Below are 24,251 nucleotides of genomic sequence, written 5' to 3'. Positions count from 1 at the left end.
TCTGACTGGTCTTTTTTCGTGTCTTTGATGTTCTCACTAAGGTTCTTAAAATTCTCACTCAGATCCTTGAAATTCTCACTAAGTCCCTTGAAGCTCTCATTAAGCATCCTTATAATAATTATTTTGAACTCTGTATCTAGTAGTTTGCCTGCATCTACTTCATTTGTTCTTTTTCTGTAGATTTCTTCTGTTCTTTCATTTGTGACACGTTTCTTTCTCTCCGTATTTTGGCTGCTTCCCTGTGTTTGCTTCCATGTATTAGGAAGAGCTGATATGTCTCCTGAAATTGGTAGAGAGGCCTTGTGTATTAGGTATCCTGTAGGGCCAATGGCTCAGCCTCCCGTCATCTAAGCTGGGCACTCTAGGTGCACTACTATGTGGGTTGTGTGCACTGTTCTGTTGTAGTGGAGTCTTAATTGCTGCCACTGGCATCACTGAAAGGAATTAATCCCTAAATCAAGTGCCTGTAAGGACCAGCTGCAACTATAGCGGAGGAGCTGCTGTGTAGGAGACACTCCTATGGAGCAGGACTTGCTTCAGTGGAGCTTTGGTGTTCACTGAGTCTGCCCCTTGAATATGTTGCTCATGGATGTGTAGAGTTGTAATCTGATATGGTCTGATGCTGCTCCCTGGATGCACTAGCCCTGTAGCCCCGCTGGAGGAGCAAAGTTAGCCATGGCCTGTGCCCTGCCTGGGGTCACCTGTCAGGACCTACAGAGTGATCTGCAGATAGCTGCTACTTGTGTTGGACTTGCAAGTACCCAGGAGAGGCCAAACTGTGAAGTAAAGCAGGCTGCTGCTAGTGCTGGGTCAGGGGCACACTTACTAAGAGGTATGGGGCACACTGATGCCAGCTGCTTCTTATTTGAGAGATTTTAGGAAAATATGAAGCCTGAGCCAGGACAGGCCATTCATATGGAAAAGCCACTGCAAACAGCTCCGGTGAGGCTGCAAATTGGGTGGGGTAGGGTCTCAGAATCACTAGGGCAGAGGGAACAGTGTGCGGCAAACTGATGGAGACTCAGATTTGTCACTTACCAGTTAGTTCTGCTGCAGGGGAGGTATCAGCATAGGAACAATGACCCCTGAGGGCACCCCTGTCTGAGAGAAAGCCACCCCCTAGTACTTGCTCTGATGCCAAGACAATCAGGTTCCTCTCTGTATGTCCCTGGATCCCCCCCAAGCCTGAACCCCTGCTCTGGAGCTCAGAGGGAGTGATTTTGAGGAAGTCCATGCAATGGCCCTTTATGAGGGACTGCCTGGGTCTCCAGCAGCCTAGATGTCACTCAGCTGGTTTTTATACCCCAAAATTACGGGGACTTCTCTTCCCAGTACTGGAACCCTGGGCTGAGGGGTCTTCTTGGTGCTGGGACCCCTTGCTCCTCATGGGAGGCCTCCGCAGCAGGGATATCCCTCCCAATTAAAGTAACACTCGATGTGAGTGTCGGCCCAGCCCTTTCTGAGCCTCTGCCTCTGCTAATAGTCTTTCTTTAATTCTCTAGTTGTAGGACTTCCATTCAGCCATATTTCAGAAGCTTCTGAATAATGGTTGTATTTTATTTGTCATTTTGATGTGGTTGTGGGAGGCAATGAATACCACATTTATCTATGAGGCCATCTTGGTTCTCTCTCCAGTTGTTTTTCCAATTATAACTTAGTGCCATCTGTTCAGTATATCAGCCATACTCATATCTAATATGACATAATAGTAGTGTCTACTCCATATGTTCTTAAAGAGAGATCATCTTTCATGTTCTATTTTTCTTTTTCATTTCACTGTTTTCCTTCTCTTTTCTCTATATCCCTTATTTCTCTTTCCTTTTCTTATTCTCTTCCACTTTCTTTTGATATTCCTTATTATATATTCTTTTCTTTATCCTTCTTTCTTTTCATAGTCCCTTTTTCATTTATTTTTTTGTCTCTTGTCTTTTATTATTATTTTTTGTTTGTTTCAGTTCTTGTTGTTGCTGGTTTGTTTTTCGTGTGGTTTTCGGTTTTGTTTCTTGTCTTGTTCTGTTAGCATCTGTACAACAGTTTGCACAAAATGGCCAGGATTGAGCCTCACAATAAGAAAGTCTGAGGCCTGAGCCAACCCACAATTGTGACAACAGCAACCAAGAACCAATTACACAATAGGAGGGGCCACACAACCCACACAAAGGACATTCTTAGAGCACCCAGTTCAGATCAAGGAGACATCACCACTGAGTAACAAAGGACACCTACTACAGAAGGCCACACTATCGAGAGTGGGAGTCATAGCAGTTCTATCTAATACATAGAAGCAAACATAAACAAAGAGTCAAGTGGGGAGACAAAGAAGCAGGCCCCAAATGAAAGAACTGGAGGAATCGCTACAAAAAGAGTTAAATGAAATGGAGGAAACCAATTTATCAGAAACAGAGTTCTAAGTAATGTTATAAAGATATTCAATAGCATAAAAAAGGAAACAGAAACCATGAAAAATATCAAGTTGGAAATGAAGAACAACAACTGAAAAAAAGAATACACTGGAAGGAAACAGTAGATTGGATGAAGCACAGAATCAAAACAGCAAATTAGAAGACAAGGTAAAAAAAAAAAATCACACAATCAGAGCAGCAGAAAAAAAATGAATTAAAAAGCCTGAGGAAAGTTTAAGGGAACTTTTGGACAATGTGAAATGCAACAACATCTGCATCATAGGAGTTCTAGAAGGAGAACAAGGTGAGCAAGGAATAGAGAACCTGTTTGAACAAATAATGACAGAATATTTGCCTAACCTCGTGATGGAAAATTTCACACAAATTCAAGAAGCAAAGAGGGTCCCAATTAAGATGAGCCTAAAGAGACCTACACTAAGACACATCATAATTAAAATGGCAAATGTAAAAGACAAAGAATCTTAAAGACAGCAAGAGAGGGAAAGGAGGGGAAGGGGGATAGAGGAGGGGGGGGGAGGAGGGGAGAGGAAGAGGGAGAGATAATTACCCTCAAGGAAGTTCCCATATGGCTGTCAGCTGATTTTTCAACAGAAACACTATAGGACAGAACGGAATGAAGTATTCAAAGTAATGAAAAGCAAGAATCTGAAACCAAGACTGCTCTATCCAGCAAGGCTATCATTCAAAATCAAAGATGAAAGAAAAAGCTTCCCAGATTTTAAAAAAGAAAAAGACTAAAGGAGTTCATTATCACCAAACCAGCAATGCAAGAAATATTAAAGAGACTGTTATAAGAAGAAGAAACAGAGAGGAACATAGGCATAAAGAATACAAATAGCAATAAATAAGTACCTATAAATAATAATCTTAAATGTAAATGGATTATTCAATCAAAATACATGGGGTAGTTAAATAGAAAAGACAACATGATCCATATACTAGTATATGCTATCTACAAAAGACCTACCTCAAAACAAAAGATTCACATAGACTGCAAGTGAAGAGATGGAAAAAAATATTCCATGGAAATGAAAAAAAAGTTGGGGTAGCAATACTTATATCTGACAAAACAGACTTCAAAACAAAGGCCATAACATCAGCCAAAGGACACTACATTAGCCAAAGAAAGACACTACATAATACTAAAGAGATCAATTCAACAAGAATATATAACACTGATAAACATACTTGGTGCACTTTAAGAAAGACATCAACAGCAATACAGTCATAACAGGAGACTTTAACACCCCACTAACATTACTGGATATATCTTCCAGACTAAAAATCAACAAGAAAAAAGCAACCAGAAATGAAAGACTGGATCAGTGTATTTAATTGATATTTATAGAACATTTCATCCCAATGCAGCATAATATATACATTTGTCCCAAGTGCACATGGGACATTCTCAAAGATAGACCACATTAGGATTCAATATAAATCTTAACAAATGCAAGAAGACTGAAATCATATCAAGCATATTCTGGGAACACAACAACATGAAACTAGAAATGAACTACAATTAAAAAAAAAACTGAAAAAATTTCAAACACATGGAGGCTAAATAACATGTTATTAAACCACAAATGGGTTACCAAGGAAATCAATTTTAAAAATCAAGAATTACCTGGAAACAAATGAAAATGAACACACAACACAAAATCTATGGGACACAACAAAAGCAATCCTCAAAGAGAAGTTCGTGATACTACAGGCTTATCTCAAGAAACAACAAAAATCTCTAATAAACTAACCATACAACTAACAGAATTAGAAAGAGAACAATAAGAAAAGCCCAGAGTATGCCGAAACCGGTTTGGCTCAGTGGATAGAGCGTCGGCCTGCGGACTGAAGGGTCCCGGGTTCGATTCCGGTCAAGGGCATGTACCTTGGTTGCAGGCACATCTGTGCAGGAGGCAGCTGATCGATGTTTCTCTCACATCGATGTTTCTCTCACATCGATGTTTCTGACTATCTCTCTCCCTTCCTCTCTGTAAAAAAATCAATAAAATATATTTAAAAAAAAGAAAAAGAAAAGAAAAAGAAAAGCCCAGAGTAAGTAGAAGGGAAGAAATACTAAAAATCAGAGCAGAAATAAATAACATAGAGACTGAAAAATTCTTTTCAAAAGATCAAAGAACTGCTTCTTTAAAAAGATAAATAAGATTGGTGAACCTTTGGCCAGACTCATTAAGAAACAGAGAAAAAGGACACAAATAAATAAAATCAGAAATGAAAAAGGCAAAATAACAACTGACATCACAGAAATACAAAAAATTGCAAGAAAATAATATAAATAACTATATGCCAACAAATTGGAAACCTGGGTGAAAAGAACCAATTCCTAGAAACATACAATTTTCCAAAACTAAAGTAGGGAAAATCAGAAAGCCTGAATAAACCAATAAAAACTAATGAAATTCAATCAGTAATCAAAAAACTCCCAACAAACAAAAGTCCTAGACTAGATGGCTTCATAGGCAAATTTTACCAAATATTCAAAGAAGAACTAACACTTACTCTCCTCAAACTATTCCAAAAAAAATTCAAGAGGAGGGAAGACTTTCTGACTCTTTCTATGAGGTCAGCACTATCCTAATTCCAAAACCAGATAAAGACACTACAAGGAAAGAAAATTCTACACCAAAATCCCTGATGAACATACATAGTAAATTGCTCAACAAAGTAATAGCAAATCGAATCCAACAATATATTAAAAAGATCATACACAATGAGCAAGTGGGCTTTATTCCTGGGATTCAAGGTTGGTACAATATTCACAAATCAATAAATGTGATATATCACATAAGCAAAATGAAGGATAAAAATCACATGATCATATCAGCAGATTCAGAAAAAGCATTAGAAAAAATCCAGCACTCATCTATAATAATAAAAGGATAATATGCTAATTAGACTGGACGTCCTTCCTTCTAGACAAAGCCGCAGCAGGCAGGGGCCAAGACAGAGGCGGCAGAGGCCTCCGACCGTGGCCATGGCAGCGTGCGGGGGCCGGGGCCAAGGCCCATGCACGAATTTCGTGCATCGGGCCTCTAGTTTATGATAAAAAATGCACAGTAAAGTGGAAATAGAGAGATCATACCTCAACATAATAAAGGTCACATATGAAAACATCATACTCAATAGGCAAAAATAAAAGTGTTTCCCTTAAGATCAGGAACAAGACAGGGATGTCTGCTTTCACCATTCTTTTTCAACACATTACTGGAAGTCTCAGCCATAGTGATCAGAGAAAAAGAAGAAAAAAAAGGCATCCAAATTGGAAAGGAAGAAGTAAAACTGTAATTATTTACAAATGACATAATGCTGTACACAGAAAACTGTAAAAACTCCACCAAAACACTAATAGATCTAATAAATGAATTTGGCAAAGTAGCAGGATACAAAATTAATATACAGAAATCAGTGGCATGTTTATGCACCAGTAATAAACCCTCAGAAAGAGAAACTAAGGAAACAATCCTATTTACTACTGCAACAAAACAAAAATTTAATGAAAGATGTAAAATGTATATGGAATTCCAAAAGATCCCGAATAGACTCAGCAATATTGAGAAAAAAGAACAAAGTTGGAGGTATCACAATACCTGATATCAAACTATAACAGCAGCCGCCAACCATTGGTCCGCAGACCACTAGTGGTCCATGAGGTCTGAAAGGTTGGCAACCGCTGAACTATACTACAAGGCCATTGTAACCATAGCAGCCTGGTACTGGCATAAGAACAGGAAGATGGGTCAATGGAAGAGAACAGAGTGCCCTGAAATTAACCCATGTCTTTATGGTCAATTTTATTTTTGTCTTTATGTCAAATTTAATTTTTGACAATGGAGGCAAGAGCATACAATGGAGTAAAGACAGTCTCTTCAATAAATGGTGTTGGGAAAATTGGACAGGAACATGCAAAAAACAAAACTAGACCACCATATGCAGGTATTAACTCCAAATGGATAAAAGACTTAATTGTAAGTCATGAAACCATAAAAATCCTAGAAGAAAACACAGGCAGTAAAATCTCAGACATCTCTTGTAGCAACATTTTTGCTGATGTATCTCCTAGGGCAGTGATGGCGAACCTATGACACGCGTGTTAGCACTGACACGCGTAGCCATTTCTGATGACACGCGGCCGCATGCCGAGGATAAAACATTTGCTGCTCCTGAGGATGAAACATTTGCAAAATAATGTTTTTTCCTCAAAGTGACACACTACCCGAGTTATGCTCAGTTTTTTGGCGAAGTCTGACACACCAAGATCAAAAGGTTGCCCATCATTGTCCTAGGGTAAGAGAAACAACGGGAAAAAATAAACAATGGGAACTACATCAAACTAAAATGCTTCTGCACAGCAAAAGAAACCATCAACAAAATGAGAAGGGAACCCACTGTATGGGAGAACATATTCAGCAGTGATACATCTGGTAAGGAGTTATTTTCCAAAATATATAAAGAACTTATACAACTCAACACCAGAAAAACATACAATCCAAATAATAAATGGGCAAAGGCAATGGCTGGTTTTGCTCGGTGGTTAGAAGGGTAGTGGGTTCGATTTCCAGTTACGGACATATACCTGGGTTGGAAGTTCGATCCCCCAAGTTATTTACAATAGCCAAGATCTGGAAACAGTTCAAGTGATCATCCATAGATGATTTGATAAAAAAAAAAAATGTGTACATTTATACAATGTAATACTATGAGGCTGTAAAAAAGAAGAAACTCTTACCTTTGTGACAGTGTGGATGTACCTGGAGAGTATTATGGGAAGTGAAAAAAGCCAATCAAAGAAAGACAAATGCCATATGATCTCACTTATATGTAGAATCTAATGAACAAAATAGAACAGAGCATGGACACATGGAACAGACTGACAGACCTCAGAGAGGACTGTGGTGGTGAGGAGACTGCAAGAGATTAGCCAAAGAACAGATATGCATATATGCATAATAGCCCATGGACACATATAATAATGTGGTGAAGACTGGGGGGTATGGGGGTGGTGTCTGGGTGGAGTTGGTAGAGGGGGAAATGGGGAACATTTGTAAGAGTATCAACCATTTTTTTTTTTTTTAAGTAAAGGAGAAGTTCTCAGGACAAATTTCCCAAATAGTCAATTCTCTAGCAATCAATTAATTTATCAAAGAATTAAACCACTAAAGTTATCAAATTTACCTATTTTAAAACTTAAAGCAGTTATTAGATGGACTAGTTTTCAGCAAATTGGCCTGTTTGATAATAGGAAGCCAAAAAAGAAGGAATAGCCAATGGCAGCAAGTGCCATGAGCATTCAAGAGCTAAAGGAGGCAAAAGGTCTTTTAGGCAACCTTAGAACAACATATCCTGCACAGAATAGTGACTGAAAAGAAGTCACCTGTGGAATACTGAATGGAAAGAGAAAAAGTAGAGATGGTATAGAAGCTTTCACTAAGCAGAAGATTAGAGAGGAATACTTCAGTAAGGTGTTGGTTATTGTTCATTTTATTGTGTTTAACCTGTGAGACTCAAATCGTTTCACATGTTGAATGGAAAGCTCCAGCATTTAAAGAAAAATTGAAGCAATGAATAGAAGGGTGAGAGGAATTGATACCTTGTGTTCCAGAAAAAAAGGAGTGTAATGAGACCCGCTGTAGATGTGAAGGGGGAAGATATATACTTCCCTAACTCCTTCCTTCTAGAGCAATCCTTCTGTTAGGTCAGATAATTGTTGAATTTCCTTTTACCATGATAATCAAGGCATGTTACCAACTTAGAGGCTCTAATGCAATTTCATGTAAATCTAATCAGAAAAATTTCAGAATGATGTTGGTTTGCACCCTGAATTCACTGGAAGAACCAAACCCAAAAGTATGTCAATCCTGTAGCTGGTTTTCACAGCACTAATATTAAGTGTAAAACATGTTAATTCTCGTTTTTCATCATCCCAAGTCCTCATCCCCACTGTCACTTTCCTTCTTTTGCCATATCCTACCCTTCTTTCAATGGCTTTCCACTTTACCAGGCCAAGAAAACAAAGTTTTGTTTTTATTCCCTCCAATACATTCAAAGCTTCACAAGTATTTAAAGTGTACAATGATTTATTCTTTCTCTTAAAAACATTGATTTAAAAAAAAAAAATACACCTAGTTGTCTCAAATCAAGTCAGTGGTCTGCTTAACTAAAGATCACCAATATTATGTCAGCATTATACCATATCAAAATTATTACCTAATCATTACTGAGGAGTTATCAATTCCTATAATGAACTTACTGTCTTAAATATGTTAAATTATTTTCTAGTCAATTAAGGACCTTCTCTAAATTAAAGCTTAGCAATTTGCCAAGTCAGGGATAGAATCACACAGGAATCTATCTATAATAATAAAAGCGTAATATGCTAATTAGACCAGATATCACGGACGAAGCTGGGGCTGCAAGGGCTTGGCTGCAAGGGCCGAGGCAAGCTGCCACAGCTGTGAGGGCCAAGCCCCTTGCACAAATTTCGTGCATGGGGCCTCTAGTCCTATCTAATAATAGACAAATATGCAAATTGACCATACATCTGACACACCCAAAGCCACGCCCACCATCCAATCAGAGTGAGTATGCAAATTAACCCAAACCAAGATGGCTACAGCCACAGAGAGCAAGGTTTCCTAGGTAACAGAAGCAGCCAAACTTTCTGCCAGCCGTTGCAGGCCTAAGCCTCCACTCAAGCTACAAAGTTTCAATTATAGAAGGTAAACAAATTCAAACAAATGGCGGCAGAATGGAGCTTGAGAGAGCAGGCCAGGGTTGCTGCCAGCAACAGGGGAAGCAAAGCTTTCCGCACACCCTGGCCGGGCCCACCCGCTTAAGGCAACAAAGTTTCAATTATAACCCCAACACAAATGGCTGCGGGCCTCGGAAGGAGCCCCAGGCTTGGCTCTGCTCCAGGCTACAAAGTTTCAATTGTAGAAGGAAAATAAATTCCAGATACCAGGGCCTCTGCTTGCGCTGCCAGGGGGCGTGGCCTGCCTGCAAACGCCCCACACCCCAAGGGAACCCCACCCTGATCAGGGACACCCTTCAGGGCAAACCAGCTGGCCCCCACCCCTGTACCAGGCCTCTATCCTATCTAATAAAAGAGTAATATGCAGATTGATCATCACTGCAACACACAATATAGCTGCCCCCATGTGGTCAAAGATCCTGCCCCCATGTGGACACAAGATGGCCACCACAAGATGGCCAGCAGGAGAGGGCAGTTGGGAGGCACCCGGCCTGCAAGGGAGGGCAGTTGAGAAGGACCAGGCCTGCAAGGGAGGGCAGTTGGAGGTGATCAACCCTGCAGGAGAGGGCAGTTAGGGGTCACCAGGCTGGCAGAGGAGGGAAGTTGGGGGCAAACAGGCTGGCAGCAGAGTGGTTAGGGGGTGATCAGGCTGGCAGGCAGAAGCCGTTAGGGGCAATCAGGAAGGCAGGCAGGTGAGCAGTTGGGAGCCAGCAGTCCTGGATTGTGAGAGGGATGTCCGACTGCCCGTTTAGGCCCGATCCCTGGATCGGGCCTAAACGGGCAGTCGGACATCCCTTGAGGGGTCCCAGATTGGAGAGGGTACAGGCTGGGCTGAGGGACAACCCCCCTCCGTGCACGAATTTCGTGCACCGGGCCTCTAGTTGTAATATAACATCCTGGTCACAATATTATCATGTAACACCTTTCTCCTGCTACTCTTTTCTATAGGAATCCAAATGAGAAGATTTATGTTCACTGTATAAGTTTTATCTCTCCTTTGTAGCTAAGGGCCAGGGAAAAGTGAGATAAGCTGGTACTGGAAAGAGAAGAAAAAACAAACAAACAAAAAAACCTCAGGAGAAATTCCACACACACCTAGGATAAAACATACTTTGCTTTCTTTTACATACCGTCTAATAAACCAATGCTTCTGATCTTTAGAGAATTTATGCAGATATTAGTTCTTAAAGAAAAATTTCTGACTCTCAGTTTAGAAAACTACTGACACATAATGTTCACAGCTGATTGGCAACATTGCTTCAAATAGAAAATTCTAAAAATATTACTTAAGACAAAAGAAAGAAACTCCAAGAGAACTACCATCAAACAATATATTTGGGGGGTCATTACAAAGGATTCTAGAGGGAAATGAAAACTTACACTAGTTATTAACATGGGCCTTGCTTTTTTTGAAAGAAAAAAATATATAAATTAGCGACCTACCGTCTGTCTGAGATTTACTGAGAAATATTGTGCTGGCTCGAGGATGGTCTGAAGGATTGAATTCCATGTTCAAATCTTTAAAGAAAGAAAAAGAAAATACATGAATATCCATCTGATAACTAAGTAGAGTCAAGATTAATTTTCAATTTTTTCAACCTTACATTGCTAATATGGTCAAGGATTCTAGAAAAAAATCCTACAGTTATTGTGTTTATAGATTCTTCTAGAGTCAATTGAGAACACTTTTATTTAGAAATTAAGACAAAGTCATACATCAAAATTAGGCACTTGGCTGGAGATCTATTAGCCTAAAACTCCATTGTCTTTTTAAAAGTATGCTCTGTACCTGAGCTACTATAAAATAACAAGACGTTATAACATGCAATTAAAGAGTTATGTGCTATAAGTAATTCGTCTAAACTCTACAGTTAAGTAATATTTCCTTAATAAAGGTGATTTAAAAAAATAATAAAACCCATTAAGACACATTAGCAACCACACACTTTCCTTCATTAATAGTGTTAATTTCTGAAAAAAAGCAAAACATCCTTTAGAGCAAAGACTATAAACTGGCCTTTTGTGGGCATAATCTGGGACATGGACATGTTTTGTTTGATGCCTACATTTTTTTTTTAAATTTAAGGCAACGTATATAATTTTTATTTTCAAACATACTACAAAGAAAAAAGTCCGTATTTCCAGTTTCTTTTGAGAAATCAGATCATTTGGCAGCACCAGGCCCCCACCCCAATGGCCATAATCTGCAGGAATGCAGCAGCTGCCAGCCCCTGCAGGAAGATCCTAAGGTTCCAGTCCCTAGTGGTTGCCCCTCTCACTTCCCTGACACTCATCAGGTGTTGCTCCTCACTTTTGGACATTCCTACTCCTATGGGCATTTGGTTTTATAATCACTGCCTTAGAACAATTTCCAAAAGCATGTATAGACTTGTAAGTTATATAACAATTTAGAATTCCATAATAGAAGAATTTTTTCCAGTAAAAAAAAAAAAAAAAGAGAGAGAGAGATTCCATAAGGAAAGACTGAGTAAGAAAAACAAAAGAATTAAATTAGGGGAGGAAAGAAAGACCAAAATCATTAAAAAGTCAGAATGATCTTAAAATCAGCTTCCAGCAACAGAATGAAAACTATTTTGAGTTCAACAACTTATAAAGAAACACCTAAGGAAAGAAAAGACAAGGATGATCATATATACACCGGAGGGAACACCTGGACTTATCCTCAACATGCCTTGTAGTGAGGCAATTTTTCCTACATCAGCCAATGACTCACTGTTCTATAGCTCCTGGCCTCTTATTGGGTGCTTGATTATAGAAACACCTATTGAATCTTATGCTATTTCTATTATCTGGTGCTTGGACAACTATTAAAACTGCATATAGTATACTATAGTTTCATAGCTAACGGCATTGGGGTTTTTTTTTGTTTGGGTTTGGTTTGTTTTTTGTTAATCTTCACCCAAAGGATATTTTTCCATTGATCTTTTAGAGTGAGTGGAAGAGAGAAGAAACAGAGAGAAACATCAATGTGAGAGAAACACATTGACTGGTTGCCTCCTGCATGGGCCCCGACCAGGACCAGGGCCAGGGCCAGGGCCAGGGAGGAGCCTGCATCTAAGGTCTGTGTCCTTGGCTGGAATCAAACCTGGGACCTTTTGGTCTGCAGGCCACTACTCTACCCACTGAGCAATACCGGCTATGGCAAGGCATTGGGGTTTTGATGGAAGGAGAAAGATAAGCAAAAGAAGAGTTTCTCAAACTTGCCTCAATTAAACTTGCCTAGGTAAGATTAGGCCAGAAACTTCCTGGTAAAAATAACCTTTATGAAGGGGTTTCCTAATCAACTAGGATTTTGTTATAAAAGAGTTAAATAACAAATGTGCTAAGTTATTAATTTTTGGAGACTTTTTGGCATATCAAAATTGAAAGTTTTTATATAATTTCAATCATGATGAATACAGTTAACTTTCAAAAGCCTTAACCCATCATTCCCATCGAAAAGTTCCCGTGAAACCATTGTGCGTGCAGTGCTTCCTGCCCAGCAGTTAGCAGGGGAGCAACACCAAGAACTCAGTCACGAACCTTGGCAGTAACAGCACCCCAAAGTCTTACTTTGTTCCCTTCATACCCAATTCAGACTCATCAACAGTTCAGTTGCTTTTTTCTTTGGAGCCAACAGTGGAGCCAAAATAACATAAGACTGCTATTTCTTTGGGAATTGAGACCTGCTGCTTTTACTAGTAAATTCAGGAATGTCCTAAGGACAATCCCTGACTCCCTAAAAGATTAGGATCTGGTGCTATAATGACAAACCCTAAAAGTTGCTAAGAATGGGGGTAAGGAGGGGAGATCAAACAAAGGACTTGTATGCATGCATATAAGCCTAACCAATGGACACAGACACCAGGGGGGTGAGGGCATGAGTGAGGGGATGTGGGGGGGGGGGGGGCAATGAGGGAATAAGGATACATATGTAATAATCAATAAAGAAAAGGGAAAAGAAAAGAATGGGGACTTTACAGACTGCAAGGGCTTCTAAAAAAAGGCATGTTATAGTAATTATCAGTATACCTAGCTATTCCACCATTAAAAAAAAAAAACACCCATGTGAAAATATTTTATTCAAATGGAAATAGGTGAAGAAAGAAACATGACACTATTCTGGGGAGAAAATATGCATAGGCCTAGAAAGCATATTAAAAGAATATACACTAATATTTGGTTAAATTTGAATTAATGCTATTGTGCCTTCTTTTTGCTTTTCTGTATTTTCTAAGTTTTCTGCATTTAGTATGCTTTTATTGGTTTGTTTTTTAACTTTTGTAATTTAAAACACTTATTTTTAAAAACATGTTGAGAAAAATGACTTGAGCTCTTATTTTCCTCTAGGTGGCTGGACTATTATTTCTCTAGCACATGCTGGTTCTCCCAGGAGACGCCCCAGAACTCTCTTGGCTGTGGCTGTTGGACCCCTCCCAGAAGTCAGGGAGATGAACAAGCAGCCACAAAGATTAATCTCCCCACCAACACTGTCCATCTGCTGTAGGAACTCAAAATGAAAAGTGATTGGCACTGAGGAACCCCTGAGTGGAGGAGCCTTTAGGTGCCAGCAGCTCCCATGTCTCTACTGGACACTTCCTGGTCTAAATAGGGCCATGGGAAACGGTAAGATGACTGTTTGTTCTTCTGTGCAGAACCCAAGCAGCAGGAATCGTTTCACACTCTCCCTATCAAGTGTGACACAAGGAAGATATTTGCATTTTCCTTTATGGTTAAGTCATAACTCTTGGTCTGATTCTATGCTCACTGTGTCACAGGTGGTTTTCTGCGTGGTTGACAAGCCAGGTATCATCTCTACCTGGTTCAGTGACACAAAACAAGTCGTGAGTTCAGAGGAGTCTTCAAGATCAGGGTTTGACCTAATACTCACAGATGAGGTGAGTGAGGCTGAGAGAGGTATCTAGTTGGGTGATAACAGAACTGGATCAGAACTCTGGTCTCTGGCTGGAATTACCTAGTCCAGAGCTTTTCCCAAAACCCCTACTAGACAGGCCTTGCCTTAGATCCCGAATGCCCTAGAACAGCAGTAGCCAACCTTTCGGACCTCACGGACCACCAGTGGTCTGCGGACTATGGGTTAGCGACCACTGCCCGAGAAGGACCGAAGCCTGACTGATAACAGAGGAAAACACAAATGCCCCTCAGCAGAGTTCACATACCCTTTTTAAGTCCACTCTAGAATTTAAACTTTGGAATCTAGATTCTGGATGAGATCATCAGAAAGTTTCCACACAAAGAAAAATCAAGGAAATCTCTGCTTCTGGACATAAGAGTATGCAGTGCTGCTGAGGAAAATGGAGACCACCAGCGAATTTTTATTTGAAAACACACCCAGATGGTTATACAGGTTAGAGAGCAACATTTCTGAGCTGCCTGGACATTGCTTAGAAAAGAAAGCATTTAAAAAAGAAGCTTTCAATAACATGCTGGTTTGCATTTATCTTCAATCTTAACCCAGATATATTTCAAAACTGAAGAGTATGAAGCAATAAAACTACACCAGGGGCAAGCCAATAGGCTAACTTTAACTTTGTACAGCACGTGTCTGAAGGACAGATTTCTCTGAGTAACCCTACAATGAGGATGGCCAAACCAAAGAACCCAGCTGATTTAGCACTATTTTAAATATCAAAATAGCAGAATACAAAGGTACGAAGAATTGCCAGGTGTTTCCTACAAACCAAGTTTAAGACAGTAGCCCCAGATCTTGAGGAGAAATATGTTAACTACAAAATTGCTGTGGCGCTTTGGCCTGTTTGGCTTGGTCAGCCCACGGACCAAAGAATCTGGGTTCCATTCCAAGTCAAGGGCATGTACCTGGGTTGCAGGCCTGATCCTGGGTCAGGGCGTGTGCAAGAGGCAAACAATCAATGCGTCTCCCTCACATCAATATCTCCCCTCCCTGTATGCCTCCCCCCCCCCCCCCGCAAAAAAAAAAGAGCAATGGAAAAAATACCCTTGGGTAAGGATTAACACCCCCCCCCAAAAAAAAAAAATATGCTTTGGCAAGGGCACTCCAATTTTGGGGGGAAATAAAAACAATGGGAAAAAGCATTTTCACAAGCCAAGCAAAATAAAACTGCCACATCAAACTTCAGATGTGAAGTCAAGTGTGACAAAACAGATCCATTAGCCATACAGAAAAAAATCCCACTTAGGAGAGTCAAGAAAAATGATGTCCCAAATGTGTACAATGTGTATACAATTGGAAGAGTGCTGTGTCTCAGTTCGGCTCAGTAATGTTTCTGATTGGCAAGAATTAAAAGGAAAAAATTCATGGTACATTACGCTTGTGGACGAAAAAGAGGCCACATAAACCTGACAAGCTCAGGGGAGGCCTGCGTGACTGTCTTGCAAACTCAGAGACCTAAAATAACCACAAAGAATGGTCTGAAATTAAAAATTTTCAACTAAAAACAATTTATGGTAGGTAGTCATGTACTAGGCCAGCATCTTCTTTACTGTAACTGAGCCTGTCTATTGTCTTTTTGCATCTACTATAACATATCACTGGAATGTCAAAGTCATTTTCCTTTTCTGGACCCCTCAAAGCACAGGCAACACTCTGCAGAGACCACAATCCCCTCATTGTTATTGAATTAATTATTGACTGTTAACTATCCTATACTCACCTATGTAAAAGAAGTATATGTGTCTATATATTTTTCTTTTTATCCAATCCCAGAGGTTTCCCTGTTACTTTCTCCCACCTTCCTAATCTATCACCAATGGATTTCATGTAACCCATTTCCGGCTCTTTTGATCGTAATATATAAAACAAGTAGCAAAACTGCCATTCTCTGGAGCAGTATCTCAATCTGTTGAGATTTTGCTTCCCAACAACTATCAACAACTTGACTCATATAAACGCATAAAAATTCTTCACAGGTTTGAATGTTTCTGACATTGACAAGCTCAAAATTAAAGATTACAGATGAAATAAACCTAACTGTTAAAGAATGCTGACTTGCAATGGATTCACCAAGGAAGCTTAACCGCCCCTGCCCCCTCCATTGGGTCATTTTCTCAGATGCCTGACGAAGGAGATCCAGCTGACACTCAAGCTGTGTCAGAAGCACTAGCAAAGAACCTTAGTAACTTGACTCTCAACCCTAGTATCAAATTCTCTTCCCTTCCACAAAAAACATTCACCCCAACAGCAGGACAGAGAAAAAGAATTAACGGGGTATGTACTGGGGATGAGTTATGGACTGTTCTATAGAAGGAGACGTGGAATGAGGACAACAGCAAGTCTTAAAAGAGACCTCAAAGGACGGTTTCCAATACGGCTAAGGAGAAGGAATGAGGCCCTTCAAAACCGCAAGAATAGGAATAAACCAGTATTTCAATGTGGCTATAGTCATTGCCTATCACATCCAGGTCCTTCTTCTGGTATAGCTGAGAATTATGACATGGAGTCCTTTGAAGCATACACCTTATTCTTATACTCATTTCAGTTGTAACACATTTTTTATGTACTATTTCAAATTTTAGTAGCAAATGTGTGTATAGGGCATCTTTAATAAACTTGAGGCATATCTGAAAAAAAAAAAAAAAAGAATGCTAACCACTCTGCTAAAGTCAGTTCTAACTAACACAATTCTACCTATTTTAAAGTCATAATTTAAACACTAATTGCTCACATAATCCTCCCTCAAACCACATTAAATATTCCTCAACCCTCCCCCAAACCTCTCTGGGAAATTCACACAGCCCCACCCATGTAGCTCTGACTTTTCTCACCTCTCCCCATCAAGCTCTTGAAGTACCTGATGTGCTAACTTATCCAGAAAAAGTAATAACCTTTAAGATTTAAATATTTACTTAGCTGGAGGCCATTTAGGTGTGATTTTAGCAGAGACCACAGCCCTTACTGAAAAGAGTGAAGCCTCACTGCAGTATGTCCATCCCTGAGAAAAGACCTGCAAAGATGAGCTGACTAGGGACCATCAGCTCTGCAGCAAGAAAGGTCAACAATGGTCAGCGCTGGCACAAAGAAGGGTGAGACACAGTTCATATTACACAACCTTACAATTCAGTCAGTGAGACCAGATGGAGTAAGTACCTGACACCCGCAGAGAACCTGACCAGCTCAGGAGTAACAAAGAGCAAAATAAGTGAACAAATCCTAAGAGACAGAGAACAGTTTACTAAAAACAAAATAGCTTAAGCAAAGCATTGACTCTTCCAAAAGTCACAAATTTATACAACAGCTTTATATTTTTCCTGGCAAGGCTACTCAACTGAATTTAGTTAAATTGAACAAATGTGCACTGAGTCTCTCCTATATACCAGCTATTGTGTTTATTCGGCCTCGTTGATGTCAAAAGATTATTCTGGGGTAGTATTTTACCTCCTTATTATCTACATAAACTATTTCATGGTCATTAAGAATGCATTCTTGATTTTCAAATGGCTGTAGTCTATGGTGAGACAAAATAGGTATTTAGATGACTTCAAAATGCATCGTTATTTCTATTCCATATGTCTTCATAATCTATAATAATAAAAGCATAATATGCAAATTGACCAAACGGCCGAACAGCGGAACGACCATCCGGATGACCTAACAGACGAAGCTGGGGCTGAGAGGGCCAGCTGAGGCAGCTGGGGCTGTGAAGGCCTACTCTTGCACAAATTTCATACATCGGGCCTCTAGTTACATTATAATGAGGTAAGTTAGCACTTTATTAGATAGCATGAGAATGACTACTGGGGGGTTTGGCAAGGTCAGTCAGGTCTGCCGTGGTTTTCATACATTTATTCAGCAATCAATCAATGAGCATCTTCTAGGTGCCAGGTGCTGCTGAGTTCCCTATACTGAGGATAAAGAACAAGAAAGATCAAGTTTCTGTTCTTCTAAGTTCAAGGTATGAAGTACCAGTGGAGAAAACAAAAATAATAAAATAAAAACATGAATATAAACTCTGTGAGTTTCCAGTCAAGATGGTGGAGTAGATAAACACTGTACTTGCCTCTTCCCATAATCACATCAAATTTACAACTAAATTATAGAACCACCATCATTCAGAACCACCTGAAACACTAGCTGCACAGAAGTCCTATAACTAAGAATATTCAGAAACCATGTTGAGACTAGTAGGAGGGGAGGAGACACCCATGTGTAGTAGTTAAAAACAGGGATACCTCAACTTTGGAGGTTACCCCTTGAGGAGAGAAGGACCCCAGCCCCATACCATGCCCCCCAGCCCAGTGTTCCAATGCCAGGAAGAGAAGTCCCCATAATTTCTGGCTGTGACAACCAGCAGGATTGTAGCTGAGTGAGTGAGAAAGAGGGCTGCTGGAGTCCCAGGAGTTCCTCTTAAAGGGCCCATACACAGACTTACTCACTGATGGACTCAATTGGTTTGAGCTCCAGCATTGGGGGGCAGCAGCTCCAAAAGAGACAGGGACATATGGGAGGAACTGAATGTCTGCCTTCAGGGCAAGGGCTGGAGAAGCATCTTTCTTTGCTGAACTCGTGAATGACATATCCCAAGTCTCCATCTACCTAGCTAACACAATTCTCCCGAAGATTCCCTGAAAACTTGCCCTACTCAACTTATGGGCCCAGTCATGCCACTTCCAGTGGTTTTTACAAACAAATGACCTGTCTTGGCTCATGCTGGGGTCTTTCCTAAAATCTCTCAAAGGTTCACAATCCACAAACAAGCAACATGTGGCCTTAGCATGCCCCATACCTCTTGCTAAACAGCCCCAAGCCCAGCACTAGTGGAACCCCGCATTAGTTTGCAGTTTAGCCTCTCCCAGATACCTTCAGCACATCTGAAAATCACCTTTTAGCTCATATGGGTGGCTCCAGGTGCTGCACAGGCAGTGGCTGACCTTGGCCTACACCAGTGCTCCTCCAAAGAGGCCCTAAAACCAACACACCTGGTGGCCAGCTTCACACAACACTAGAGTACCACCCAACCACTTCCACAACCAATACACCAAAAAGGCAGGCTCAGTGGGCACTAGACCCCACTAAAGTTAATCCTGCTAGGTGGATCAGCCCCTACACCCCAGCTCCTTAGCTACAGCCACGACTAGTCCTCACAGCCAATCAGCCTCAGGGTCAATCCCTCCCACTGACATGCCAACAGCAATCAAGGTTTAGCTACAACAGGAGGGCACACACAAGGGACACACCTGGAGCAACAGACTCAGGTGAGCAGGGAGACTAACACTGGGGCTCACAGGACACCTGTTACCTAAGACCACTCCACCAAGACTAGAGACCTAGTAGATCTAACTGAAAAAATAATGACCGGAAATTTCCCTAACCTGAAGCAAGGAAATAATGTTCAGGAAGTACAGAGATTCCCAAACAAGATAAACTCCAAGAGGTCCAAACCAAGACACATCATAATTAAAATGCCAAAGATTAAAGACAGAGAATCTTAAAAGCAGCAAGAGAAAAGCAGTTAGTTATCTACAAGCGAGTCCATAAGACTGTGAGCTGATTTCTCCACAGAAACTTTTCAGGCCAGAAGAGATTGGCACAAAATCTTCAGTGATGAGAGCAAGGATTTAAACCAAGATTACTCTATTTAGCAAAGCTATCGTTTAGAACTGAAGAACAATGAAGAGCTTCCCAGACGAGAAAAAGCTAAAAAGTTCATCATCACCAAACCAGCATTACAAGTAATGTAAAAGGGACTTCCTGAAAAAGAACAAAATGAAATTAAAAATATGAATAATAAAATGGCAAAGCTATCATTTAGAATCAAAGGATAGAGCTTCCCAGACAAGAGCTGAAAGATTCACCACCACCCAATCAGTATTACTAGAAATGTTAAAGGGTCTTTGTTAAGAAGAAGAGAAAAAATAAAAAACATAGTAAGAAAATATCACAAAGAAAACAATTCTCTCTGACAAAAATAAACACATTATAAAAGCTGTGGATCGACCAAGACTAAGGCTAGTAGTACATAGGTTTAAAGGCAAATGTAGGAAGATCATGAATAATTGCAATAGTAAATTAAGAGGTACACACAAATACACAAACACACACACACACACACACACACACACACACACACAAAATAAAAAATGATGACAAAAAAATAAAAGTGAAAAGGGCTGAGTAAAAATGGTAGTGATTTTACAATGTTTTCAAACTTAAGTGACCATCAACTTAAAACAGATTGCTTATAAACTTGGTATATATGATGCACATGGTAACCGCAAACCAAACACCTATAAGATATACGAGAATCAAACACAACACTACAAAAAGTCATCCACATACAAGAGAAGAGAGCAAGAAAATAATGAACAGAGAATAACTACAAAAAACAATCATAAAACAAAGTGATAACTGTATACTTATAATTGCTTTACATACAAATGGATTAAATGCTCCAATCAAAAGATAAATGGATAAAGAAGACATGGTGATGTTTTATATAATATTACTGAACTATAAAAAAGAATGAAATCTTACCATTTGAAACAACATGGATGGACCCAGAGGGTAATATGCTAAACGAAGTAAGTCAAAAAGAGAAAGACAAATACCATATAATTTCACTTATATGGTACAGAGAACAAACTGATGGTTGCCAGATGAGAAGGTGGTTGGGGGGCTGGGTGAAAAGGAGAAAGGAACTGAGAAATACTAATTGGCAGTTATAAAACAGTCAGGGAGCTGTAAAGTACAGCATAGAGAATATAGTCAATAATACTGTAATAACTGATAATAACTATGTATGGTGCCAGATGGGTACTAGAATTATTGAAGGGAATCACTTGGTAAATTATTTAAATGTCTAATCACTACGTTGTAGATCTGTATATGTATAGATATTCTACACACACACACACACACACACACACATGCAATTATTCACATATACACACATCCTTATTCGGCATCAAGCCTACCCTGTGTCTGAACCTGTGCTATATGACAGGCAAGGTCCCTAACTCGTAGAATTACCAGTCTGAGTGTTTGAAAGTTTAAAGATTATCACTCTGTCTGGTCACATTTTACATTACAAACTTACCTATTTTATTTAATTTTTAGAGAGAGAGGAAGAGAGAGACATTAATTTGTTGTTCCACTTATTTATGCATTCATTGGTTGATTCTTTTATGTGTCCTAACCTGGAATCAAACCGCAACCTTGGCATATCAGAACGACGCTCTAACCAACTGAGCTACCAGCCTGGGCTAATCTCTTTCATTTGAAAGACTTGGTAGTGGCTTTTCCAGGATACTGCTTCATCGTAACATTGCTCCCCTGTGAGCATTTTGCTGATTACCACTAAATCCACTAGAGGTCAGGCAAGGAAGGACATGTGAAAGGTTATGAACAGTCAATGTGGCACACATGGGGCTGGGGGTGGGAGAGAGGCAGTAAGAGCAACAAGATCAGTGCTAGTCCTGGCTCACTTCCATAGTAGATTTAATGGAAGCAGAGGTACAAGTTGACACATCCAATAATATTTTATTATATCCACAGTATTGGAGATAGACTTTCACTGGCTTACATGTTTAGTCTTCACTTCCCTGCTTAGATGGCTGACCTTGTTCCCACATCCCTTTGCTTTGTGTTCCACCACACAATATTCTTTCAGTTTTTCATGGGCTTGATTAAACCATTCCCTCTGGCAGGAACAACCCTCTCTAGGTTGGCCCAACTGGTCACTCCTGCTTCCACCTCAAGTCCAGACTGAGGCTGACGGTCCCTGGAAGAACTCCTGACTTACCTACGTCACTCACTTGCCCTTTCCCATTCCCACCAGTCTTAAAACATGTCTGTGATATACCCATAACCACTGGTTTGAATGTGTGTCACCCAAATGTGTCCTGACTAAAGCTCAGTCAATGCATTCAAACGTGTTCTATATGCCAGCAAGACAATGAACCAACACATGGATAGTTGAGGAAGACAAGGAAAGAGAAAAAAAAAAAAAAAAAAAGCAGAAAAGGCAGATTCAGGCCAAACTGTGTGAGGTCTTGAATGCCAGAACAAGAAGCTGTATCTTTCCTGTAACTGAAGAGGCACAAACCACTGATAATGTTTCAACAACTGAAATTTTCATAGGAGAGGGGTACATAATAGAAAAGAGATTTTCTTATAGACTCTGGGAAATTGGAGGACCTGTTACAAGAAGAATCAACAGGGCTATAAAGAAAAGGCAACCTCGAAGCCCAGATGGGTTCATTACTCAGAAAAAAAGATACATTTTGAATGCTAATGTTTGCAGTGTTCAAGGGCTAATCTTTGCAAGGACAATGACAGAAAGTAGACCCAGGGAACTCACTAGTTTTAGATTTTTTCCTACCCTCTAACCATATATAAGGGCTGACTTGAAATGAAATGCCAGAGCAGTCTTCTCAGGGTGTTACACCTGCTGCTCTCTCAGAGTTCTGGCACCATAAAGATTCAACCTTGTCTCTACTTATTTGATTCTGGTAGCGGTGGGCAGCAGGACCCATTTACTGTCCAGTTTCAATTTGACTGCTGGTGTTTACCTTTAGAAAGACTTCCACTGAAAAAAATTTAAAGGTGATGTGACAAGTTTTAATTCAAAATAAAAGGAGAACAGAAAAATTATGCATAAAAATTAATTGACAATACTTGGTTTACCCTGGCATCAGATTATTAAGCATATATTGCAGTGCTTAAGATCGAGCAGAAGACAAGATAAAAAATGTAGAATTAAAATCTAAGAGACTAAATTCTAGTTTCTGCTTGGCCACTTGAGAAAATCATGTTACTTCTCTGAGTCTCAATAAAATAAGGGTGACACTCTGATGGCTTCTAGAGGTCCTATGATAATCAAGGACAACCTAGTGGGATTTGTGGGTCCCACATAAAGGATGAGTTGGTCCTCATCCACCAGAGTCAGTACCACCTTAGGGCAGGGACCATATGTACAAGGTTCAAATGTTCAACAATATTTGACAAATAAGCTGAATAATGAGAATAAAAGAAAAGAATGATCAACTGAAAAAGCTCTTCTCAACAACTTAAGGAAAGGAAAATGAAAAACTGGCAAGGGTCAACCATTAACTCAAATATAGACTAATTCAAAAAGAATCTCTTGGATCATTAATATTGAATACCAGGCAAATAACCAGGTTTTTTAAGTATAGGCAATATTGATCAAATCTGCAATTGTACACAACTAAAAAGTATGACACCCTGAAAACCAGTAAAGAGACATTTGAGTCCCCTATCATTACTTAATTCAATAGTCAACAAGTTTTTATTGTGAATCAACTCATGCAGGCATTCTGCACAGGCCCTGTGACCATCCATTGTTTCAAGTCTGGGTTGGAGTGTGAAGCAGACAAGTCAGCTGGCACAAACAAATGCTATGGGAGAACCAAGGAGAGAGCTAAGACTTGCTGTAAGAACAGGTTAGTTAGCCAAGCTAAAGGGGAGGCGAGGAAAGGTATTTAGGCCAGCAGTCGCCAACTGGTGGTCCGCAGACCACTGGTGGTCCATGAGGTACAAAAGGTTGGCAACCACTGGTTTAAGGAAACCTTTAGAACAGCAGTTGCCAACTGGTGGTCCCTGGATCACTGATGGTCCGTGAGGTTCGAAAGGTTGGCGACCGCTGATTTAGGCAGCAGAACCAGTATAACAAAGACAGAAAGTTGAGAGAAAGGTTGGCGACCGCTGATTTAGGCAGAAGAACCATTATAACAAAGACAGAAAGCTGAGAGAAAGAGATCAAACCCGGCCTTTAAGACACACAATAGAATATATAAGAGAGGAAGTGGTGAGAAAAACTTCAGGGAAGGGTGGGGATTTTATCTCAAGGGCACCAGGGAATTATTGAAGGAGTGGACTGACATGATCAAACACACTTAAGAAAAACCATCATGGCTGCATGTGGGGGGAAATGAACCAAAGGAGGACAAGACTGGAGAACAGGTTCTCAAGGAGGAAACTGTGGCCATAATCCAAGTGGGAGGGAAGGTAGCTGAGAGAAGTAGATGGACAGGAAGATACTATACTAAGTGATGAAATTACACTAGGCAAAGCACAAAGACAAGAGGCAGACAAGGATGACATC

General features: G+C 40.0%; 1 protein-coding gene across 3 annotated transcripts in view; it reads right to left on the bottom strand.

Moving 5' to 3' along the window:
* Window positions 1-24,251, bottom strand: part of CCNY (cyclin Y) — a 256,010-nt gene that overhangs the window by 107,104 nt on the left and 124,655 nt on the right. For all 3 annotated transcript variants that reach the window (XM_054716657.1, XM_054716658.1, XM_054716659.1), the window contains one exon: window positions 10,636-10,710. In XM_054716657.1, the coding sequence (XP_054572632.1) occupies window positions 10,636-10,702 (67 nt within the window). In that variant the 5' untranslated portion in view covers window positions 10,703-10,710. The remainder of the gene's footprint in view (window positions 1-10,635; window positions 10,711-24,251) is intronic.

Source organism: Eptesicus fuscus, chromosome 5 (assembly GCF_027574615.1).
Source record: "Eptesicus fuscus isolate TK198812 chromosome 5, DD_ASM_mEF_20220401, whole genome shotgun sequence".
In the NCBI taxonomy this organism is placed as follows: Eukaryota; Metazoa; Chordata; class Mammalia; order Chiroptera; family Vespertilionidae; genus Eptesicus; species Eptesicus fuscus.
The sequence above is the reverse complement of the archived record's forward strand: the minus strand, read 5'-3'. Positions and strand labels throughout refer to the sequence as shown.